We start from the raw sequence: 20,828 nt of genomic DNA, 5'->3' as shown, positions 1-20,828 counted from the left end.
TGGCATGAGATGGAACAAGGCTTTTGCTTATTACTACTCACCAAGAAAGGCAGCTTATTTCTGCTGGAGCAGAGGCAGTGCAGAGAGCATTTACAACCCTCCCACCATGCAGGGCTGGTCCTGTCTCTGGCATCCCACAGCCAGGACTTTTGCTGGCATCACTCACACAGCCTTAAGGGAGGGAAACCCACCCCTCTGCCAGCAGGACAGGATGCAGCTCTGCATCCTCTTCCCAAACCTGCATCCCAGATCCCCACGGGGCTGCCAAAGCCAGTGGGTGTTATGGCCCTATTGAGGTCTGAGAGGGGGATCAGTGCCAAGATAAAACGTGTCTGTGCCACCCAGACCAACCCCTCCACCCTCCAGAGCCTGACAGACAGCCCCCATTCAGGGCCAATGCTGCTGGACACAGCCCCTCATAAGGCTAGGGTTAAAAATGGGTAGTAGAGGTAGTCTAGTTTAGCAGGAGATAAAGCAATAATTAAACAGGGACATGAGATGGTGTGGAACAACAGGAAAAAAAAAAAAATCTCTCTTATGTTTTGTTAAATTCAGCAATTTACAAGGCTGGAATAATTAGTGGTTTAAAATGTTTTGACACAAGCAGCCCCAATAATCATGATAAATCATATCAGGCATATGCCCAGATCCTTGAAGTGACAGATGACAAACAGAGCAGTGACAAGACGCTCCATCACACGGGGAATCATTGAGTTAATGGAAGAATTATTGCTTCTGAAATCCACTCCAGTCCCATTGTGGGGAACATTCCAATTTATCAAAGCCAAATGAACATTAATTGCTGCAGCCTGCTAAGTTTTCGAGCTGCTGTGACCTTCATTGAATTTTAATCCAAAACAGATAAGATTTACTTCCACACAACAGGAAACAACACAATTAAACCCAAATGACAGCTGAGATTATGGTGAAAAAACACAACAGGCGTAATGACAAAAATATTGATTCCTTTCTACTTGACACTGTGCTAAAAAAAAAGGTAAATAAATAAAATCTTGAATTTGCATATTTGTTTGGGTTTTTTCCTCCTTTTTCTCTTCTTTTCATTTGGGAGACAAATTTCAGATACTCAAGCCAAGAGGAAAGGAGTGGCAGAGAGTAATGGAGACTGAATTCCCTTTAACTGCAGTAATTAATGTTATGTCTCATTGGGGAGAGATTAAGAAAAAACAGTTAGGAAAGGGAAAAAAAATAAAAATTAAGTATTATTTTGCCGTCAAAGACGCCCTTGAGCTTAGGAAGGGAGGTGTGAAGAGGGTCACAGTCACTCAGTGCTTTGCAGGGGCAGATGGTGGCTGCAGGGACATGGGGCCATGGACACTGATGGCCCCTATCCCACTGCACTGGAGGCAAAGCCACCCCAAACCACAGAGCCACACAGGAAGGAGGAGTAAACCCAGGATTTACACCTCCCCGCAGCCCTCAGGCAGAGCAGGAGCTACCAGCCAAGTCATAAGCACCTACAGAAACCCAAACCAGCGTTCCCATCAGAGGGAGCTCAGCTCAGAGACATCTCACTGCCCCAGAAAGCTGTGCCCAGTGCTCCCTAAGTGAGGGATTAGCCAGATCCCCCAGGCAAACCTTCCCCAGCTCCTGTAACTCAGATGGAGAAGGAAAAGACAGGAAAAAGCAAGTGTTACAACCAGCTAAAGGAGATGGAAGGAAGCCCTTTCCCGTGTCTCCTGTCCTGCCCAGCGGGATGCTGGGCTGATGATGAACAGGCACACAGAGCCTGAAACCCCAAGGCAGTGCTAGGGTGGGCTGGAATTCCTCATCTGCAGCAGGAATGGTGCTTTAGTCTATAGAGAACACTCGGGAGACTTTGGGCTTCGTGGTGGGAAGAGGAAGGAAAAGTATTTGAGAAGCATCCCAGGGATGTCCAGCTGTACCTCGAGGCAAAAAGGATAAAGACACAGTAGGAATGGGAACAGGAGGGGGTGCCCACAGCACCCCATGCCAAGCACAGCATGGCCAGGGAACTCAAGTGATGAGGGCTTTCTGGGCTCTGAATTAGCTGGGGTCAAGGAACAAAGTAAAGGAGTGGGAAAGCAACCTGAACTGAGCCCGAGGAGCTGGTGAAATATTCCAGCCAACATACAAATAATTGTGCCCATTTTATTACAGCTACAGAACTCCATGTGGTCTTAAGGAGGAAAAAATGAAAAATAACAAAACACACAATTATCTTTGCTGGTAACTCAAAACTTGGCTCAGGTTCACTCAAAAAGTTAATGAACCTTCTGAAAAATCTGGGCAAAGTTTCAAGCCTGTGCTGCAATCCTGATTCAGGGAAGCAATCTGCAGGGCTCTTGACTCCCCAGGGACAAGTGTGCAGTCCAGATCCCATCCCAGACTCCTATCCCTGCCTGGAACCTTGGCTCCTGCTGCAAGGAATACCAGGACTGACAAAGAAAGCATAATTACAGCTCATTCTGTGTGGAAGGAACGCTTCCTTCTCTTCTGTCTTCCCGTTGGTTTTGCAGAAGGGAGGAGAGGCTCAGGGCAGGAATTAACTCTCACAACAAAGCCATGGATGCTCCCATGAAAATGCTTCCCATGGCATTGCGCATCTCCACGGGCTAACCTGGGATCAGGGGGTAAAAACACTTCTGCTGTGATATGCAGAGCAATGCCATCAACTCCACCCCGCTGGCACCACTGCTGCTGCTCTGAGGTGCAGCAAAGGAAGGCTCTGGGCAGCAGCTTCTCCCAGGAACTTTCTCTCTAAGCATCAACCCACTACAATCCTCCTGTTGTACTGCAGAAAGAGCAGCTTTAGCAAGTGCTGTGGATCAGGACTGAGTCTCTCCCCACTAAAGAAAACCTGCATTTTGAGCAAGAATCACCAGTCTCCAGAGACAGTGTCTCCCTCCAGACACGGGCTGTGTCTCTGTAGCTCAGGTTTGCCACAACAGCCAAACAGTCCCACACTCAAACCAGGATCGAGCTTTTCACACCCACACGTGTATTCCCGTTGTCTTCCTTCCTTGCTCTGTCTCTCCCTTATATATTCAGGCTCATTTTCCAAGTATACAAGTTTAACCCTTCCCCCACGTGGTAATGCTCCATCCCACTGACATCTTTAGCAGGACATAAAACCATTCCCCATCCAACCCAATAAGCTGCAGTCCACAATTCCTTTTCCTTCTGCCATCCTACATCTTATCTTGCCCAACAGCCTTAATGCCAAGCCTCTCTCCATGCCCACACACAGTGCCCAGTCTAAAGCCCCACTGACAAATGCTTGGACACTCAAAAAACCCAGATTTAAGTTGTAAAAGCCAAATATCCACTTGTAAAATGAAAAAAAATGTACAGATTTTGTGCACTGTCTCTGTTCCTCCTTCCAAAACAAAGGCCAGAAGCTGTGGAGATGATGCACAGGTTTCAAGAGATGAACAGTTTCACCTTTTGCAGGGTGGCTCTGATAGGATCCCCAGTGCCATAAGAGGCTTTCTTTGGGTAAATAGATGACATGCACATACACTGGACATACAAACCTAACTTCTTTTTTTCTTTTATTCACAGTTTATCTGATGGGACTTAAGGGACAATACCCTGAGTCTCATTTCATGGATGGAGCTCTAAAACAGAACACTGATGGATCAGATCCAAATATGCTGGCAACCACCTCATACAGTACCAAAACAAGCACTTCAAAAGGCAATAGAGCACATCCACAACCTGTTAATAAAATGTCACAAACAGCTGAGATGGAGATATTGAAAACACCTGGACCCTCTTTTTACTTTTAGTTCAGACTTGTCCTTTGCAAGAGATGCTGCAGCCTCTATTCACTGAACAGGTAAAATTCAGTTTCAGAAAGAAATGACCAAGCCAAAAATCTTGCTTTTGAACAGATCAAAATGCTAGACCAGGGAGAAATACTCCACTGACACCTCACCACTTTACAGCAGAGACAAAGAGGAACCACAAGGATCCTTGTCACCCTCCCAGCAGCTTTTTCCCCACTCTCTGTTGCTTGATTTTGTTTCATTTTCTCAGAAGACCAGACACTCTTTTTTTTTTTTTTTCCCGGCCCATTCAAACACATCTCTCCCTTTCTGGAGACCCAGCCAAGAAGTGACACAGACATTTGCCAACCAAACTTGCCACCCTGCTCCTTGTCACCCGCCTCTTACCACAACCTGGTCGCCAGCCCCCTCCTCCGAGGGGGTTCTCTGTCCCCTCCGATGGCATTGGCAGCTTTGACTCACCATGACTGAGATATGAAGAATGTGCATCTGCTCCTCCACTATCTCCGAGGGCTCCTGGAGGCTGGGGGGGGTGGCCCGGGAGAGCTGCTCGGCGCTGCTCATGGAGACGTGGAAGTACAGGGTGCCGTTCTCCAGCCACTGCTGCTTCCAGTGCACCAGAGAGATGTCAGCCACGGTCCCAGACATCTCTGCAGGGGCAAAACACACAAGGAGGACGTGAGGATCAGTTGTTTTTTTCCCACAACGCTCAAAGGTAATACTCTAAACGATCCAGGAAATTCAGATTGAGTTTTACCCCGGTACTGGTTCTGTATCATCATCTACAGGATGAGCTTGAGCGTTATTTTTTAGCCTCTGCCTGCTATTTCCCCCAAATGTGAACAGTAAAGTTTGTCTTCCTTAATAAAAAGCAAGGGGCTACAGAGTGCTTTGGGATTTCTAGACTAGGAAGGCAGCAACAGTAAAGAACACATTACACAGGTTGCCTTTAACCTCCTATAGCTCTCCAAGGAAACAGGTTGGAAGGAGCTCCCAAGGACCTGCAGCCAAGCCCAGGGGAGCTTTGTGAGTCAGCACAGGGAGGACACTCAGTGCAGGATGCAGACACCAGTCCACACTTTGCTGGCATTACAATGGAAACCTTCCTCCAGGTGCAAGGCAGCACCTCAGTTGTACTGAACAGGGATGTTCCCAGAACAGATCATGAGCACTAGCAAGAAGAGATGACCACCAGGCTTGACAAATATCTATTAACCTTGGAGTTGCATCTCTTGGTCACCTTCTGCAGCTTCTGTTGGTTTCACATCCCACCTAATCCTGATTTACACCACAAGCACCCTGGGAGCTGGGATTACAGCACCCCAGCACATCCACTATGTCAGCCTCCCCGACCTAGGGCACTGCACCAAATCAGGGGCTTGGACAAGACAAAGGGCAGCCCCAGACCTGCAGTCCCAGCAGAGGTAGCATCTCCCAGCCTCAGCTGCAGCTCCTGCCTGGGCCAGGAGCACTGACAGCTCCTCAGCTGCCCATCACGTTGCAAGCGGAGCTGCACAGAGCAGATTTGGCAGTTTGGCAGCTGAATCAAAACCCAAAAAATAAAAAACAAACCCAAAAAAACAAGCACAAAATGAGCCAAAATATTTCTCCTTCCACCACCTCTTTTTTTTGTGTGTGTGTTTGTTTTTCCATTTGTGACATAAGCAATGGGAAGCAATTCAGGTCCTCTTAGTCACTGGGCCCACAGTGTCGGCAGTCACCTGCTTTGAGGGAGATCCAGATTCAATTCCCTCCTGTTTGGGAAGAGCAACCAGCTATAACAGAGCACAAACACACTGTCTGCAGGTGTGTCTGCTCCAGAACAGCCAGGAGTACGAGCTCAGAGACTCCTGGCACCACGGTGGGCACAGAGACAAGGTCCTCTTCCTCCTCCACACCTTGGCCACAGAGGGTCAAGCAGGGAGGACAGGGCTTGTTCCCCTGTTGGCAAAGCAGCCAGGGAATGGTGATGGCATTTGGCATTTCATTATCCTGAACCCAGCTGGGCAAAAGCACATCCAGGAAGGAACAAGCCCAGCTGAGTCTGTCCTGAGGAGTCACTCACACACCTTGCAGGACAAGATGCTTCAAGACACTTGGGTGCTGGCTGGCAAGGAGCCACTCAGGCTACAAGAGCAGGCATTTCCACTTCTACACACCCACATCAGAACCCAACAAAAAAACCCTCTTGATCTTTCAGGAGCAGTTTTTTTCACCCCTAAAATCAATACATTTTCCAGTAGCAAGCTCCAGGCTTTCTATCACGGATCAAAACAGAGCCAACCAACCTGCTCACAGAGCAGCCCCCCATCATGCCACAGCAGGTCCTGCAGGATCCTCTCTTGCTGCAGGGCTGAGGGCAGGGACAAAGTCACTCCATTACTGCCAACTCCCAGATTCAGCACCTCACTTTTTACCCTGCTGACACACCTGAGCTGCTGCACTGGCACCTCCATCTCATCAGAGGAGTTTGCTCATTGCCTCTGCCCTCCCAGCACAGCTCCAGTCCTTATCCCCAATCCCTGTGGGCACCTGAGCACTCAACAGAGAAAAACCAAACAGCTCCTAATCCTGCATGGATCCATCAGGAGCCCACACTTGCCCTTCAGGGGGGACATGTAAGCTCCCTGTCACATCTCTGTCACTGCTGTGACATCTCTCCTAATGACCCTTCCCTCCTCTAATAAAAAGAGCTGTTTGCTGGAGCAAATCAGGAGCAAGAGGTGTTGTTGCTTGCACTCCGTAACCTGTAAATCACAGCAGCCCCGAGGCTCTCACTGCAGGACAGCAGCTTCTGCAAGATCTGGGAACCTCATGAAATGAGACTTGTGTCTCTTCATCCCAAAAAGGCTAAAGCAGAAGGTTTCTTACAGCAGCAAAAGAACAAAATGAGAGGAGTATCAAGGCTCCTTAATTGCAATCGCCTTCACAGCAATACTTCAAAGGTCTGTACAGAAAAACATCTCCTTGTCTAATTAAAATCAAAACAAATGCTACTTTTAGGAGCAGAAGCACTCGCTCATCTCTGCAGCAGAAATCCATGATCATCCACAGAGGCAAACAGGGCCATGGGAGAGCACAGAAGCATCAAGGGACAGACTCTGTTATGCAAAGCCATAATCTTAATTCTGTCCAGGGGGACAGCCACCCACAGGAGGGGATGATTTACAGCGTTACACACTCAGCACACACACACATCCCTGCAGCAGACCTTCCCAAAAGAGCTCAGGAAGGAGGTTATATCACCCACAGCACAGACCCCACATGGGTGCCACCACGACCCCACTGCTACAGTTCCAAAGGCTACATCACAGTAGGGAGGCAGGGAAAATAAAACCTCCAGGGTCAATCTTTCTCCAATTTTTTTTTTTCCCTTACACACACATTTTTTTTTGCATGGGACGTTTAAAAGGATCACAGAGAACATTTCTCAGGAGTTCTGAAATATAGGCAATTTTTTGGATTTTAGCCTAGACTGAAGATAAGCCTGTTTCATTTTCAAAAGGTCTCTTCCAAAAGTAGAAACTTCAATTTAACATTCATTTCACAATTTTAAGCAAACCCAGTAACCAGGCAGTTTGTGACAAACACTGACTTGCCAAGCCTGGATACCTGTTCCCAGACATTTATAAACACCTGTGTGCTCAACACCCCCTGAGCCCTCACTGCAGGACACTTATTACCCCCCCCAGCATCACCAGGACACGATGAAACTCCATCAAATTCACTACTCACAATAAAAAAAAAGCCTTTTCAAGCCCTGTAGCTGCTGAATTCTTCAATATCCAAACACAGGGAAGTTTCTTGGCCTCATATACTTGACACAAATACTCCACTGCCTGTGTTTCACTGGACACACGTTGTCACTCCTCTATCTGCACAGTACTTACAGCACTGATAGCCCGTCCATCAGAAAGGATGTAATAGTCTGCAGCAAGATTGCCTGTTATCAGAGCTTTCCAATGCTTTTGGAACAAATTAAGGGCATTCCTGCACCAAAACTGAATGAGATACAGTTAAGGTTTTAAATGGGCAGCAATGGAAAAAGCACTTGTGGTCTATAGCTCTTTAAAATCTCAGTATCCAGCAGATGGGGAGCTCTCAGATGGGGTTCAAACGCAGCTTTGTGGGTAAAACACCGAGTAAAACAGCCAAACAGATCATAAAACATCTGCCATGCCATCTTCCTACCTGCTCACTGTGCTCAGCAGCAGAGAAGGGATATGAGGGTCCTCATTCCCTGCAGCAGCCAGCCAGACTCCTTCCCTTCTCCCCATCCAAAGGCCCCAGGCAACCACATTTCTCCATCCCAGAGCAGAGGATCCAAGGAGCCCATTCCCCCTTGCAACACCAGCAGAAATGGCTCCACTCCACCCTCCCCCAGGTGCCTGTCAGCTCTTCACACCTGCCCTGCATTTCCCATCAGGAAGCTCAGCTGAGCCCAGGGGCAGCACCCACCAGCCTTCAACACCACCTGAGGATGGTTTGAATTTAAGAAAAGGGCACACAGAGCATTTTCTCCTTTTCTGCCCTTCCTGAAGCTCTGTGCCTCATAAAACTACAACTTCCAACGTTTTCCTTGGAAATAAAACAAGCAATCCAACTAAACCCTTCTTAAGGCTCAGTCCCCAATGTGAGTTCGTGCTCATCTAGGACAAGGCAGGGGACAGCAGTGACCACAGCAAGATCCCTTCCAAACAATGCTCTAATTCCATTTTTTCCCTTTGCTGTTGCTACAAACCTCACATATAAACATTTCATTGAAGTCTTCAAGTTGTATTACAATCAAACTTAAAAGCAAAAGGGCCTAAATGCATTTGGTTGGGGACCAAGATGATTCCCATAAAAGCAGATTATGCTGACATGATGAATATAAAACGAAACAGCAGATATTAAAGTTGGAAGATTGTTACTCCATGCCTTCAGGCTACTGGCCGTCCTACCCACCTCCTCCCTCCTCTCCCCCCTCCCACTGGCTTTCACTGAAGGCAGAGAAAGCCTTTTCACCTCTGCCTTCTCCAAGGAAGGCTGCCAGGCTTGAAATATTCACTATCTGCCCCCAATCCCCCCCTCCCAGACCTTATGCAATGTTTCAACATTCACCAGTTATTCGGGAGGCTGCAGCCCTGCCTTCTCTGTCATGGCGTTTTACAAAGCCCTTTTTGTATTTAATTGGCTTGTTCTTGCTAATCTACCATGATTATTGTATTTTTTATTTCATTCTTGAAGGTCATTATTAAAATAAGCCGTTTTGCTTACGGCTGCTCATCCCCGCACAGTTCCCCGCCCCCGGATAACCAAACTCTCCTTGTGCTTCCTCCCCAGTGCTGCTCAGACCCTGGGACCTGCTGGGCTCCCTTCCTATAAGCACCAAGTCCTTGGTGTGACGGGTGAGAAGCCAGTGAGTAATTTCCAGTGCATGGATCCAGGCTCCTCCTGTCTTTTTTCCTCCCCACCTGCTTCATCCCAGCAGGATTTGCACCCTGCAGCCAGGCTTCATCAGCTCACCTGCACAACTCAGTGTCTTAATCTGCTGGCAGAGCAAAAGCTGGAGATCTGTTTAGGCATTGTATTTCCTTTTACAACCTTGGCATCCTCTTCTTGCCCATTCATCACCCCTCATCCTGCAGCCCCATTCCTCCCGCTGTTATTCCAGGGGCTCTTCTGAGTTAATGTTCTCCAGAGGCACCAACCTCCAGCGAAGTGTTGGTTTAGAGATTCTTCGGTGCTAGCTACCACTTATGCTAATAAACCAAATTTATGCAGAAAGTCATAAACAGAGAGCTCTCCCCAGTGCCCTTGCCAGCGCAGGATTGCTCCCTGCGGAATAGATTATCACACTCTGTGCAGACTAGTTCCGAAACGACTCTAGTAATGGGGCTTCCCCCCTGCTCCCCAGGGGGCTATTCTGCAGTCAAACAGACCCAGAGAGTTCTAAGGGTTTGGGTCTTTTGGTGGCAACGTGGTGGGGTTTTTTTATCTCAGTCATTAGCTCAGGTTTTTTTTCTTCCCCTTCCCCGCTGCTGGGGTTTTTAACATGTTTCTTCCCCTCCACACCTCCTCCCCGCTTCTCCCCTCGCAGCACTCCCTGGGGCAGCACACAAACGCAGCTGCAGATCGTAAAAGGTAATGGAGAAGCTCAGAAGTCTAAGAAAGGGGGGAAAAAAAGATGACAAGCTCCCTCTGATCATCTCTTTTCAAAGCCCCTGTCTGTGAGAACACAGTGCTGCACCCGCAGGGCATTTCAGGGGTGGCTCCGGCGCTGTGCGTGTCTGCAGGGACACAGAATCATGAATTGTTTGGGTTAGAAAATCCCTCTAAAATCATCATTAACGCAGCACTGACAAATCCAAGACATGGTGTGTGCCCAGGGATGGTGCTGGATGGAGGAGGGCTTCAGGCAGCCTTGGTCTAGGGGTGGTCCATGGGGGGACCCCGCTGGTTTTTTTAAGAAAATACTTTAGGTAGATGTAATTATTGTGAAATGCAGCAAGAGGTCAGCAGACTGCATCATCCAGAGATGGTCCAGGAGATGAGCTGGGAGGGCAGGGAGGAAAGAGTCAGCCCCTTCCAAGCTCCCCTGGAAACATTCCCAGACAACCAGAGGGTTGGGCTGCTCCAACTCAGCTCTGTTCATCTCAGCCCTCTGCACCATCCCCACATCCCTTCAGCCTTTCTAATCCCAGGCTTCAGGGTCCCTGTACATGCCAGGGAGCAGATATTGATTTGCCTGTGCTGCCTACAGATCACAGTCTGACTCCACACCTCAGAGAAGCTCGGTGCTCCTGCAGCTGCTTTCATTGCAGTTCAGGCTCTAGTACATTACCCTTATTTATAATGCTGGGCCTTCAGTGTGGTGCCTCAGGCATTCCAAAATTATTACAGGGCCCTTTGACTTTCAATTCCCTTCCATTCCATTCCGTCTTTATCCATCAGCAGAGGCTCCCCCTGACCTGCGTGCAGGCAGACAGGGCTACTGCCCCTTCAGCCAATCCTATGGGAATTGCTGGCACCCAGCTGGACAGGAGTCACCTCTGTTTGAACGAGAAACACCAGGGATGGGAGGGCAGCTGGGAGAGTGCTCCTGGGTGAGGCTTTCCCAGAGACATGAGACACCCAGGCCTGGAGCAGCACTGGGGGTGCTCAGCCACAGCCCCTCCGTGGTACCATCCATCCGGTTGATGCTTAAAAATAAGGTGAAGGAATGTGACTTCAAGCACCAGAGCATCTCTTGTGAATCCTGCAGAGATGAAGGGCCGAGTGTAAGAGGGATGGGTGTGATAGGGGTGCCCTGATGCACAGATTTTGCCCTCCAGCCCTGTCTTCTTCCCCAGTCCCCACCCCTCTGTTAAGGAACAGGAGTTTGCTTTGGAGCTGCTTTAGGGTTTTACTGAAAAAGCTCATGCTTTGCCACTTCTCTGGAGCTTCCTGGCTCACCTAAGAGAAGCACAGGGCTCACTGCTGAAAAAGCACAAGAAGGTGCAAGGAAGAAGGTCCCTGTGTCAGAGGAGAAAGCTGCTGGTCCATGAAATCTGCTGCTGTGGAGATGCACAAGGAAGGCTGTGAAAGTCTTCTGCTCCCCATTTAATCCAGATCCTCAAAACCAACATGAGACAGACCTGATAAATGGGGAGAAAAAAGTCTACCTGAAAGGTACAAGCATCATTTTTTCACGGTCCAATTATTAATCTCTGTTAGAGGAATCAGTGCCTTTGATTTTGAAGCTTTTCTGCAGGTAACAGGCACACAACACTGACTGGCCCAGCGCTGTGTTAAGGGTGGATTAGGTGAGACAGGTTTTCATGCAGACCATAGGGATGTCCTGGCTCAGAAAGCCCAGCAACGGGCAGGAGATGAGCAGATCTGCATCAGGGCAGGCAAGGCTGCTCAGCCCTGAACTCTGTTTAACCCTCGAGGCCAGGCAGAGCTCAGCTAAGTGGAGGTGCTGGAGTGCCCCCACCCACTGCTGCAGATCAGTGCCTGCAGGGTGACACTGGAGCTTCACCTGGAGCCTGAGCAGATCTGAAGTGTCCAATGGCACCACTGGAGGCTACTGAGAGGAGCTGCTGTGTGTGATAACCACTCTCTTGGTTTTTCACTGCAGCTGAGGAGGCACGAGGGAGGCAGCTGGGTGGGAAGGCGCAGGGAAGGCACCATCACCTGCAGCAGCAGCACACGGTCCCCGAGCGGGCAGGAAATGCTGGCACATGGAAACATGGCCAGATGGGTCCTGCTGATAGTTTAACCCAAATCCCACAGCAGAAGGGAGCAGGTGCCCAGCCAGTGCCCCCCTGCCTGCATCCCTCCTGCTTTCTTTTCCTGGTCACCAGTGAGGCTGGGGTGGGGATGCCTTTTCCCAGGGCAGCCAGCAGCACCTCAGACACAGACACCGTGGCAGGGGAGTAGCCCTGGGAGTCATTATGGCACTGGATAAGGCTTGTGCAAAGGGAAAACATTTCATTTTTGGAAAACCACCCCTACAGCCTCTTCCCTGTACAGGTAACAGTGGCACCTGCAACTTTTTCTATGAGTTTCTGCAGGAGCTGAGGGCTGGGAGCAGGGCAGAGGGGGCAGAGGGCAGCCCAGCACAGTGGGGTGGGCACTGGGACACAGCAGGACTGTCACACAGGCAAAGGGACAGAGAGGGAATGCTCTTGTCTTCCCTGCAAGCTGTGACAGGAGCAGAAGGGCACTGTGACCTATTCAGGTGACTCGAAGAGCGAAGCAAAGCCAGGCAGGCTCCACAAGAAGGCAGAGAGGTGTGTTCACTTGACAGCATCTGCCTCTCTGCACAGGTACACCGGGGAGAGAGCGCCAGCTCCGAAGGGTGAGTGCCACTCTGGGCTTGATTAGAACTAGCCCAGTGCTTTATAACCTCTCTGCATTTCTAAATGTCTCTCTTTGGGAAACAGACCTCTTAAAATGATAAGGTAGTTTGATAGCTCAGGGTACTGCCAGACTGTGAAGTAATTTTTCTAGATTGGTTCCTCCAGAGACTTCCCCTCCCAGTGGGGAGGTGGGATGGGCAGAGGAGTAGAAGAAAGCAGGGCAGGAGAGAGGAGCTCTAGTTGCCTTCTCCAGAGACAAACGCAAGGATAGTTCCACCTCCTGAGGCATGGATGTCCTTCTCCAAGGAGAGGGAGCCAGCTGGACATTTTCAGGAAAAAAACAGCAAGTGGATTATTTGGGATCTTCAGCCTATGTGTCACCTGGAGCACCAGGTGAGTGTATCAAAAGCCAAGTAGCCTGAAAATTCTGGACATACACTCCCTTGACCAAATAAGCAAAAATATCAGTTACCAGGAATGAGTATTTCCTGGAGCCCCTCCAGGGGGATCATGATGGGGCTCCTACACTAAGAGGGTCTCTTCCCTGCTGTCAAGGCACACACCCACAGGGGTTAAAAAGGATTAAGGGTCTTATCTCTTCTCCAGGAGAGATTTTTGAGTGCTCACTCTGTGGAAAGCCCCCAAAGCATCCCAGGTACCACTCAGAAACTCCAAATTCATCAAGTTCTTGTAACTTCACAGAAAAGTCACTTCTCTCTGACTGTTACACTTCAGCCAAGGACTGACCCTGCACGTTTATCTACCCACAACCCAGAGAGATTCCATCAGCCTGGGACACACCAACAGCCTGCTGTTGGCCAAGCACCACCGGGTTTCTGCAGGAAAGGAGAAAACCCCAACAAGGGCTGTGAGAAAGCAGACTGCTGCTCCCTGAAAATGCCATCCAGACACTCCTGAGCAAGACAGACCACCTGGGCAGGCTCAGCTCTGCAGCCAAAGGCTGCAGTGGGAGGCTGCAAACCATCCAGCTGCCAGAAGCAAAAGGGTTCCCTGAAATTAGCTGTGAAAATCCTCACCTCTCCCTGGACTGACTCACACTGAAATGAACCGGACTCAAAGCAGCTGATCTAAGAGCACAGCAAGTCGCTGGAGGGCTCGGAAAGTGGCATCGTAAGATGAGGAGACATTAAAATCCAAAATAATAAAAGCAGCCACATTTATTAAGGCTTCTCGGAGCCTGGGGGCAAAATAATTTTTCCCCATTTAAAAGTGGGTAAGGCACAAGAGAAACCGAGCAATTTGTCAGAAATTAGAGGCAACAAAGTGGCAGAGACCAAAGCCTGAAGCAGCCACAACCTCACACAGACAGTCACCACCCAGCCTGGCACAAGCAGGGTCCCTTCCTCCAGCAGTGCACAGGCAGACACAGCCGTGCCACAGGGGCTTCACCTGCTGAAACAGAGGGTGGGCCTGGGTCACTAGAGAGCCCTAATGTGCTGCCAGGGGTGGCCAGGTCATTACAAACCCTGTGCCCATGCAGGGGTGCCAGCCCTTGTGCAAGGGTCAGGGAGACCAATGCCTGGGATGCCACCAGGGTGTGATGGTGCTGGGATGTGCTGGTGCATGGATGCCCAGCCAAGCCAGGCACAGGGAGGTCTCCAGCCACTGTGCTCGCCCAGACATTCCTCCAATGCTGGTGGCACCTTGAGCCCACCAGAGGCACATCTTCCCAGACAGGCCAGCTTTGCTGTCACTTCATCTCCAACCTGGCTTTGCAGAACTTTTGCCAACTCACCATCAACCCACACCAGCCCATATGGTTCTACTCCTTCCCCAGCCAGGTCCCCTAGCATCCCCCATCGGTGGAATAGGATTCTTCCCACCCCACATCCCTCATTCCCATCATTAACACCAGGGCCACCACCCAATTCCAGCCCTTCATCCTTATTTTCCCCTTCCTATCAAGCTCTGATTGCTTTCCATTCCCTTCCCCAATAGGAAAGGCTAACCCATGTCCACATTACCAGTGGACCTGGTGCCCCCACCATTACCACACCATAAGATCCAAAAGCAGTGTGGTTTCATGGCTGTACCCCCATTTTCTCTCCTAACAAGAGTCTCCTGGAAAGCTGTACCAAAAAGGGAGATCTACACTGAGACACAAGAGCAGTTCCACCCTTGATCTGCATACACAAAGGTCATGGGAAAGTGGCAGAGGGGGATGAATCCTTGCAGCCTCATTAGAGGGAAAGAAACTGTTTCTTCAAATAATTGATTTCTAAATTTATCCCCTAATTAAATAGGTTCCCTGGATGAATCTGCATTCAAAGCTGCAAGGTGATGATTTAGTGCCTGGCTTCCAACGGGAACGCATCAACACATGTTTGCAAATTGTCTCCCTCCCAGATTCAAAGGAAGGGTGATCATCTCCCCACACCAGCACACCCGGAGCAGACGGGGCCCCTCCTGCCACCTGGAGCCTCGGCACGCCAAGCCAAGCTCTCCTCTGTGCCAGGTCTGTCAGAGCCACAGGCAGGGAGAGGGGCATTTGTCACCTGTCACTGGTCCCCTGCTCCAGAGCACAGGACCCACCATGGTAGAGTGTTCAGCTCACACCCTGCCCGAGCAGGAGGCCGGCTGGAGGGTTTTTTTGGCAGGCAGCAGCTGTAGAGCTACAGCAAGACTGGAAAGGCACTGCCTAAACTCGGCACGTAGCACGGCAAGAATGAGAAACATTATCTCCAAAACATGCTCTTGCTTCCTACATCAATTCCATGGCTGTTCCTGTCTAGTCGCTTTGACTTTTTCCTACAGACACCATCAGCTAATAAAACCTCAAGAGACGGATCCTGGGATAAAACCAGGCTACAAGCTCTGCAAAAATTAAGCACATTTATCACTCTTCCACGGAGAGCTCCTTTTGGAAAGCAGAGGGCCCTGATGCTCTCAGACAAGCATCAAAGGACTTTGGATGTGAAAACTCCATGTTAGCTTGAAAAGGCAGCAGTGGCAAGTGTCCCCACCGTGTCAGAGCCTCATTAATTAACTCCTGCTGCCCGGAATGGTGAGCACGAGAGCCACAGCCTGTCCATCCAGGGTGCTGGCTCAAAGCTCTCCCCTCCCAAGAGGAGAGGGACATGCCTGCATTTCCACACTGCCCTCTGCCTGCAGCAGCAACACTTTCCATCTCCTCCTCTTTCTTCCCTGCCTACTTTCCACCCCACAGGATCATCTGTGCACTGGGCATACAGGTCCACCCTCCTTCAGGGCTCCAGCCCTTTGGTGTTCAGGCTTCAGGATCTACAGCTGTAGATTGTCCCTCCTGATGTCCCCCATGCTGAGGTTGCTGCTCCTGGCATGTGATGCTTGCAAGTATGAGCCAGATAGAGATTTAGACTAAATGTCAGGAAGAAATTCATCACTGTGAGGGGTGGTGAGGCCCTGACCCAGAGAAGGTGTGGATGTCCCATTCTTGGAAGTGTTCAAGGCCACGTTGGGCAGGGCTTGGAGAAACCTGGTGTAGTGGAAGGTGTCCCTGCCCATAAGGAGAGTTTTAAGGTCATTTCCAACCTAAACCATTCTAGGGTTCTATGATACTATAAGTGAAACCTGGAGATCCTTTATGGTGCTCATCTCTGCCACACTGGGCAGAGACTGAGGAGTCCTCTGTTAAACTCTTGGCTTTTCCATTCATGCCAGAGAAATTCCTAAACTCAGATATTTGTGGATCTGCTTTTCCCTGTTGGGGCTCCTGGAAGACGGAGATGCAGCCTGTGTGTCCAACTCACACCTCGCCAAAACTGAACAAACAGAAAAGCTGCTCCTATAAAGATCTGAAAGGCTTTTCTGTGGTTTTGAACCCTGTTGTGGTCTGTGGTGGAAAAAGAAGACCACTGGGAAGTGATTTGCTGTCCCAGGGTGACTACAGAACACATGGACACCTACCCACCTTGTCACACACTCTTCTTTGAAAACGTGCCAAGAGACAGGATTTTCTCCCCCCACCTTCCCCCAAAAAGTGTTCAAAACTGGAGCATCTCTGTGGTATTTTGGACTTCTCGACATAACTATCTTGTTAAGTGAGTTCTCAATCAAAAAATCACTACCACAGACGGAGCTCGGGCCCTAACCTACTTCTGCACTCAAAAATAAAAAGCCATTAGGTGGCTAAATATGTTAGGAACTGCGTCCCTTCATCTCCCCGCTGTGGGTTTCCGTCTGCAGCAGAGCATCCTCCTTTACAAATTGCCTCCCAGAGCCTCAGATCTCTTCTAAAAGAAAACAGTATTATTTGCAGGATAGGGAAGAGATGGAAGAAAGCTAATTAGTCCTTGTGCAGAGGAGTTTGCGAGATACATCATTTAAATGAAGCCTGATTTTCGGATGGCAGTGCTAAAATCTTCACGCTACGTCACTGGCTTTCTCTTCCAGAGGCGCCTTTTTTGCTCACCTTGAGCATTTTTGCAGGCAAAGAAAATTCCTTCAGGTACCAAAGCAAATTCATAATCCAGCTCTCCACCACTTACCAACTTGAGCGCGTTAAAACCACGTTAAAAGCAGAGCAAGACGAGTCCTTGAGGCCCTGTTCCCCAAGGATTTGTGCACATAAAGCAAGGAAAATGTGTGGTTATTAGAGTTTAGCTTTATTGTTTTCATAAAACACACTGAAGATTGTGTTTATGATTCTGGAGAAAATAAAAGCCTCTCTCCGATTGTTAAAATAGCGAACATGAGATACTCCAGTGACTTCTAAACAATCAAACACTCTGGACTTGCACAGAACCCTCTGCTCAGATTCCAGAAAAGTCTGTACAAGAGTGAAAACAAGCCTGGGTGGGTGGGAGATAAACCCACATCTCATCTGATAGCCAAAGGAAGCAGAATAGCTTATACAATCATTGCATGAGGATAAGTTACAGGGATGAGAAGAAAACTGTTCAGAACTCATTGCAAAATTCTTTAAGAGCCAGTTTTGATGGTTTTCAGAAACATCTCAATTTCTGAATGATCAAGTCCCCTTTGAAAGCCAGACTTGAGCATGAGAATCACTTAAACACACTCAAAACCAAACGAAAAAGTAAAATTTTAGCTGGAATTTCTCTCTGGCCCTTGCAAAGCCTTCGCCACCCAGCACTATGTTCACACTTTCAGAGGGCTTTTGCCTTCCCTGTGTCCCTACCACACCTGGCTGCAAGGACACATTTGTATCCATCACTGCAAACAGCATTTCCCAAAGAACCCAAGAGCTTTCATCACTTCTGCTCCTCTACCTTCAGCCTGGAGGAAGGACAAACCAAAGGGCTCTTTTTACCCCCTCCTTTAAATATTACAAAGACTATGTGAGGTCATGAATTATTGAATGGAGCTGTCTCTTCAGTTTAGTATGATGGTGATGGAAGGGAAATGTGGACCGCAGAGGGGGTGTGTCCCCAGCATGGCAGCAGAGCAAGGAGCCAAGGGGCATATCCAAGGGGGATCCTTACCCAGCTACTTACTGTCTCTGCCCATCCATCAGAGCCTGACACCTGCCTGGCACCACTGACACAGTGGGGACTGAATTTGTCTTGGAAGAAGCCAAGGGAAATTCACCTTCCATGGCAATGGCCTGGGAAGGGAGGGAAGCTCTTCAGACCCCCTTCACATCCCTGCACCCCACTTGAAAACCAGATTGAACCAGGACACGAGGCCCTCCTGGCCATGTCTGATGGATAACCTGGATGGGCTGACCTGGCAGAAGCAGGTCGTCCTTGGAGCTCCAGCACAAGGGAACAGAGTGGGGGTAGGGATGGAAAAAGCCAATGAGGAAATAACTGCTGAGAGGGTGGTGGCAGAATCCAGCCTTCAGACAGCTCCACAGACGCTTTCTGGAGGTATTACTGCCAGCTCTAAACCAGCCTGTTAGTGTGAGCCTCTAGGGCTTGTAATAAAAACCAAGATGTTTTTTTTTCCCAGGTTAGATAGAAGATGTCTGAAAATTAAAGGAGCAGCCTAAGAAAAGATTTCAATTCCACCCCTCCCTTCATGTACATTTACTCGCAAGCTCCTCGGAGACAGAGGTCAGTGCTGGAGCAGCAGTTCCACAGCTGCCTCCATCCCAGCACAGGCACAGCATGCAAACCTCCCTCGTTCTGCCCCTCAGACCCACCTTGCTGATTAACAGCTGCATTCCAAGAAGTACATAACAACACTGAATTGAGTCTGTAATGATTTCAAAGAAACACCAAGTCTGATACACACGGCCAGATCGTCAAGCTGGGCCGGCACTGAGTGTCCCAACTAACACCACAGCCTCTGTGCATCCTGCCCCACTGACACGTCCCAAAACTGATGAGAATGGAGGAGTTTTCAGGGTCCTGCTTTTCCCTCTCCTGTAAAATTCTTCTCTTGGCCTCCTTCCGAAAAAGCACACAACCCCCACGAACACACTATCCTAAAGAGATGTGAGTTTTATCAGCTAAAGCTCTTTTACTCAGAAAAAGCCAAGAATCAACTTCTGCTGCAACAGATTTGCCACCATGGCAAATGGCCGATGTTGATCATCACATCACACATGGTATTGCTACCTGTACTCAGGGTTAAGATCCTCATTTAAACACCAGAAGTGAAAACCACTGTGCCCTCAGAGGAGCACACAGGAGGCCTGCTAGGTCCAGTCCTGTCCTTTGCCTCCACAAGATCCCCAGCTCACCCCCTGCCTGTGATGGTGACCGGGCTGATCACTGCAAATCCTGCCCACTCACTCTTTTTTTCACTCTGGATATTAACGGAAAGAAATCTCTGGATCTATTTGAAATGAATTATACTCCAGTAATTGCAGCTGCTATAGGGCAGTATTAGGTCAAACTGCCCTTTTTGTGCTGTGTCTCCAACACTAGAGATGATGAATGGGCTCATTTTCAGCAGGGCTGGATGCTCGCAGCTCCAGGTGAAGCCCACGCAAACCACAGATGCTCACTGCTCCTGTACCACAGCACAGGGGCCTGCCAAGCACTTCCTTTAATAAAACATCCAAACTCACACAATATAAACACAATTTTGGCTCACATTGCTTGACACTTGCTGTCATCGTCCTGCAGGTCCTCAGCACATGGTGCCATCCCCACCTCCATCCTCTCCAGGCTGCACTTGACTGCTTAAGGAATCTGTGCCACTCTCCCTCCAGAAGGACCTTTTCAGTCCAAAACAGATTCCCCCCTCCCATTCTAACTCTGTGTTAATTATTAAGATAGGGTGGGATTGAAGAGCCTAATTACCACTGTAAAGTTACTCTCCTGAAAGGGAGATAAGGGAAATAATTAGGATGGACAAGCCTGGATTACAGAGCTCTAAATCTCTCTCTCTTGTCAAGATAATGCTGCTGCCCAACCTCATAAACGACAAGTGAGTCTGTTGGCAAACACAAACCAGTCATGGAGACCTAACAATGGGCTGGACCTTCACAGAGCACAGACCCTTCATGCTGCAGCACAAGGGGGAATGTCCTCCAGCATGTTCAGACTGGGACCAGCCTCCAACACACCAGCCCAAGGGACTCAAGAGACACACTGCCTTGAGATGTGTGACAGTTCATACCTGTGCTCACCTTCCGTGGTGGGTTAACCTGGGCTGGCTGCCACAGACCCACCAAACCACTCTCACACCCCTTCATTCCTGACTCCTCTATTTCCTGCAATGGGGATGGGGAATGGGGGTTGGCACATAACCCCAGTGCACATTCAGAGTCACAAAATCATAGAGTCACAGATGCTTTGAGTTGGAGGGGACCTTAAAGATCATCTTGTTCCAACCCCCTGCCATAGGGCTGGAACACCACTCAGTGAGATGGTGTGTTCCTTCAAGGCAACACACCCACCCAACACCTTCCCCTCTCTGGACAAGTCACACCAGGCTTGTGACTGCTTTGCCTTCATCTGGTCTCCTTTCACCTCCCCAGACATCAGCTCAGACAAGGAGCACACCCAAGCAGCAGCCAGGAGACGACAGCTATCCCAGGGAGCTGTCATGGGACACACATCCCCTTGACATGAGAGCAAGGGTGACATTTCGTGGTGTCACAACAGCGAACAACTTCCCTGGGAACACAGGCAGAAGCTCAGAGCCTGGGAAATCCCAAGAGGATCAGCTCCATGCATATCCCCATCACCTTCCATCCCACATCCATCAGCTCGTTTGTCCATGTGGAAGATGCCCCAGGGGTGAGATACAGCTGTGGCAGATCAAGGGATCTGGAGTGAGGTGTGACCCAGTGGGAGGTATTCCTCCCCAT

General features: G+C 49.4%; 1 protein-coding gene across 4 annotated transcripts in view; it reads right to left on the bottom strand.

Annotated features, from left to right (window-relative positions):
• ASTN2 (astrotactin 2) overlaps nucleotides 1–20,828 on the bottom strand; it is a 324,472-nt gene that overhangs the window by 266,760 nt on the left and 36,884 nt on the right. For all 4 annotated transcript variants that reach the window (XM_051807886.1, XM_051807888.1, XM_051807887.1 and 1 more), the window contains exon 2: nucleotides 4,236–4,423. In XM_051807886.1, the coding sequence (XP_051663846.1) occupies nucleotides 4,236–4,423 (188 nt within the window). The remainder of the gene's footprint in view (nucleotides 1–4,235; nucleotides 4,424–20,828) is intronic.

This window comes from Manacus candei, unplaced genomic scaffold (assembly GCF_025592945.1).
Source record: "Manacus candei isolate 608988 ecotype Guabito, Panama unplaced genomic scaffold, ASM2559294v1 h1tg000071l, whole genome shotgun sequence".
Taxonomy (NCBI): Eukaryota; Metazoa; Chordata; class Aves; order Passeriformes; family Pipridae; genus Manacus; species Manacus candei.
Note: the sequence above shows the minus strand (reverse complement) of the source record. Positions and strands in the feature narration are given on the sequence as shown.